Here is a 2,302-nt window from a genome sequence, read left to right as displayed (position 1 = left end):
GAGCATCCCAGGGACGGGGGAGCCTGGTGGGCTGCCATCTATGGGGTCGCACAGAGTCGGACAGGACTGAAGCCATTTAGCAGCAGCAGCAGCAGCAGCAGCAGCAGAGGAAAGGAGGAGGAAAAGAGGAGGAATAATAAGGCAAACAGTATCAAAGAAACGGAGCAACTCTGTTCTCAAGTAGGTATCCTTGTCATCCCTACTCTAGAGATGAAAGAGCCACGGCTCAGAAAAGTTAAGTAACGTAACCAGAACCACACAGCTGTAAGTGACAGAGCCACAGTCTGAATCCAAACCCAGCGCTCTCAACAACTCAGCCACGTGGCCGCTGAAAGTCTCCCAGGAACTCAGAAACAAAGTGTAGTCATGTGAATAAAGTAGTCTAGAGTAAGCACAAAGTACTATAGTACACTGATCATGGCGAGGGCAGGGCAATTTCTTCTCATTTGAAAGGCAATTTTATCTCTTCTTTTACAGAAGACACATCTGGTACTCTTGATAAACTATTCATCAATATGGAAAACATGGGATGAGACACAGTAAATCATGTCCATGAAAATGTAGCTGAAAAATTTGTTCTTACTTTCACACCAATGTGATGTATAGTTATAAAAGCCTATTGATCTACAACAAGATTCTTTTAACAGAAAACTTATTTTCCACATTAACAATTTGTTCAAGAACCTAGAAATAAATAAAAGGGCCCCTGAGCAAGGCTGGAGAAGGAAAGCCAGAGTAAATGTACCCTGCGCCGTCTTTACTAGAAAGCCTTTTGCCCATCCCTTGTCTAATGATTCTTATTTTAGGTACAAATCTAACAAGCTAGTTTTTTTTTTAATGTAGGCCAAGCCACATCAAAAGCAATAAACAGAAAAGGGTGCGATGCTGCTGAAGGAAGGAAATAGAAGAACACCAGAACACCAAGAAATAACAATAATGAACTTCTAATAAATTACTAGAGAAAGACAGTAGTTGAGGTCAGAGGTTGTCAAACCACAGCCTGGAAGCCAAATTCAACCACTGCTGATACAACGACAAAGTCTCACTGGAAATCAGTTCTGGTCGTTTCACTAACGATTCGCCAAGACTGCCTTCGTAAAGCAGGGGCAGCTGAGGGGCAGTAGAGAGTACCTGGCCTACAAAACTTAAAATGTTTCCTACCTGCTGCTGCTAAGTCACTTCAGTCGTGTCCGACTCTGTACGATCCCATGGACAGAGGAGCCTGGTAGGCTACAGTCCAGGGGTCGCAGAGTCGGACACAACTGAGCGACTTCACTTTCACTTTCCCCCCCAAAATGATTGTTTTTTAACCAGCACAGATCAAACATTTCAGGTAACCAGAAATCTGATTATAAAGAATGCCCAAATAGATGACATTTCTAAAAGAAAATCTAATTAAAAAAAAAAAAACTATTTAGAAGCTGAAATCTTAGAATTATTAGCTGGCACAAGCAGGTGAGCAAAATGAAATCATTTCAGATGTATTTGCTAAAGTATTTTTTCCCCTTAAGATCAAAGTTTGTGTTCTAATTTCCTTCAGGTGATCCACAGTTTCTGGACTCCGGAAACCTTTGTTCCCTAAACTGAGCACAGTGGAAACACTGATATCAGACAAGTGAATTGGCACTTTTTGAAGAACTACTGCTGTAATTTAAACTACGCCTTGATCTGCCCCCAAAGCATGCAAGAGAACCTAATTTCCATAAAACTTTCTAACCCAATTTGAACAGTATAATGTGGACAGTGGGGAATAAATGGGTTTGATCAATTATGAATTTATATGATATGTTAGTAAGCTATTCAAGCTAAGTCTTACAATTCAGTATTTTGAACACTAATGCCAAGCTACATAATTTTAAAATGGTGCATTTCAGAAAAAAACTCACCAGGGCATATTTGCATATTTGGAAATCTAATTAACCCAAGCATATCTTAAAGCTTTCAAGAGAGAACATACAATAACATTTTTGTCAGCTGAATGTTTGCTTGAAGGATTTTATCATCTGCTGTAACATAACCCTTCAGCTCCCGATTTTCACATGGGAATTACCTGTGGACAGACAGAAGCTTTCCCCGTCTCTGGGCCTGTGACTCGGGCTCAGCGTGAACAAGAGAACACTGGCCACTTCAAGAACACCCTCAAGTGTCTCTGATGACTCTGCTACACAGTCCAAATCCAAAACTGTTTCTTCCCTGACCTCAGACAGCGTAACACGGAGGGACACTGTTGCAGAAACTCTGGAATTAGGTGGAGAAAAACACAACTACATTGCAGAAATAGCAAAACAAAGCATCCTTTTTA

General features: G+C 40.9%; 1 protein-coding gene across 1 annotated transcript in view; it reads right to left on the bottom strand.

The window, feature by feature from the left end:
- Window positions 1-1,233: 1,233 nt before the first annotated feature.
- The window catches only part of FBXL17 (F-box and leucine-rich repeat protein 17), a gene marked incomplete at its 5' end in the record, with an annotated part of 389,687 nt that continues 388,618 nt past the window's right edge, over window positions 1,234-2,302 (bottom strand). Inside the window, one exon of the mRNA XM_010843793.1 lies at window positions 1,234-2,238. Coding sequence (XP_010842095.1) covers window positions 2,162-2,238 — 77 coding nt within the window. The remainder of the gene's footprint in view (window positions 2,239-2,302) is intronic.

This window comes from Bison bison, unplaced genomic scaffold (genome assembly GCF_000754665.1).
Source record: "Bison bison bison isolate TAMUID 2011002044 unplaced genomic scaffold, Bison_UMD1.0 scf7180017864189, whole genome shotgun sequence".
NCBI lineage: Eukaryota > Metazoa > Chordata > Mammalia > Artiodactyla > Bovidae > Bison > Bison bison.
Note: the sequence above shows the minus strand (reverse complement) of the source record. Positions and strands in the feature narration are given on the sequence as shown.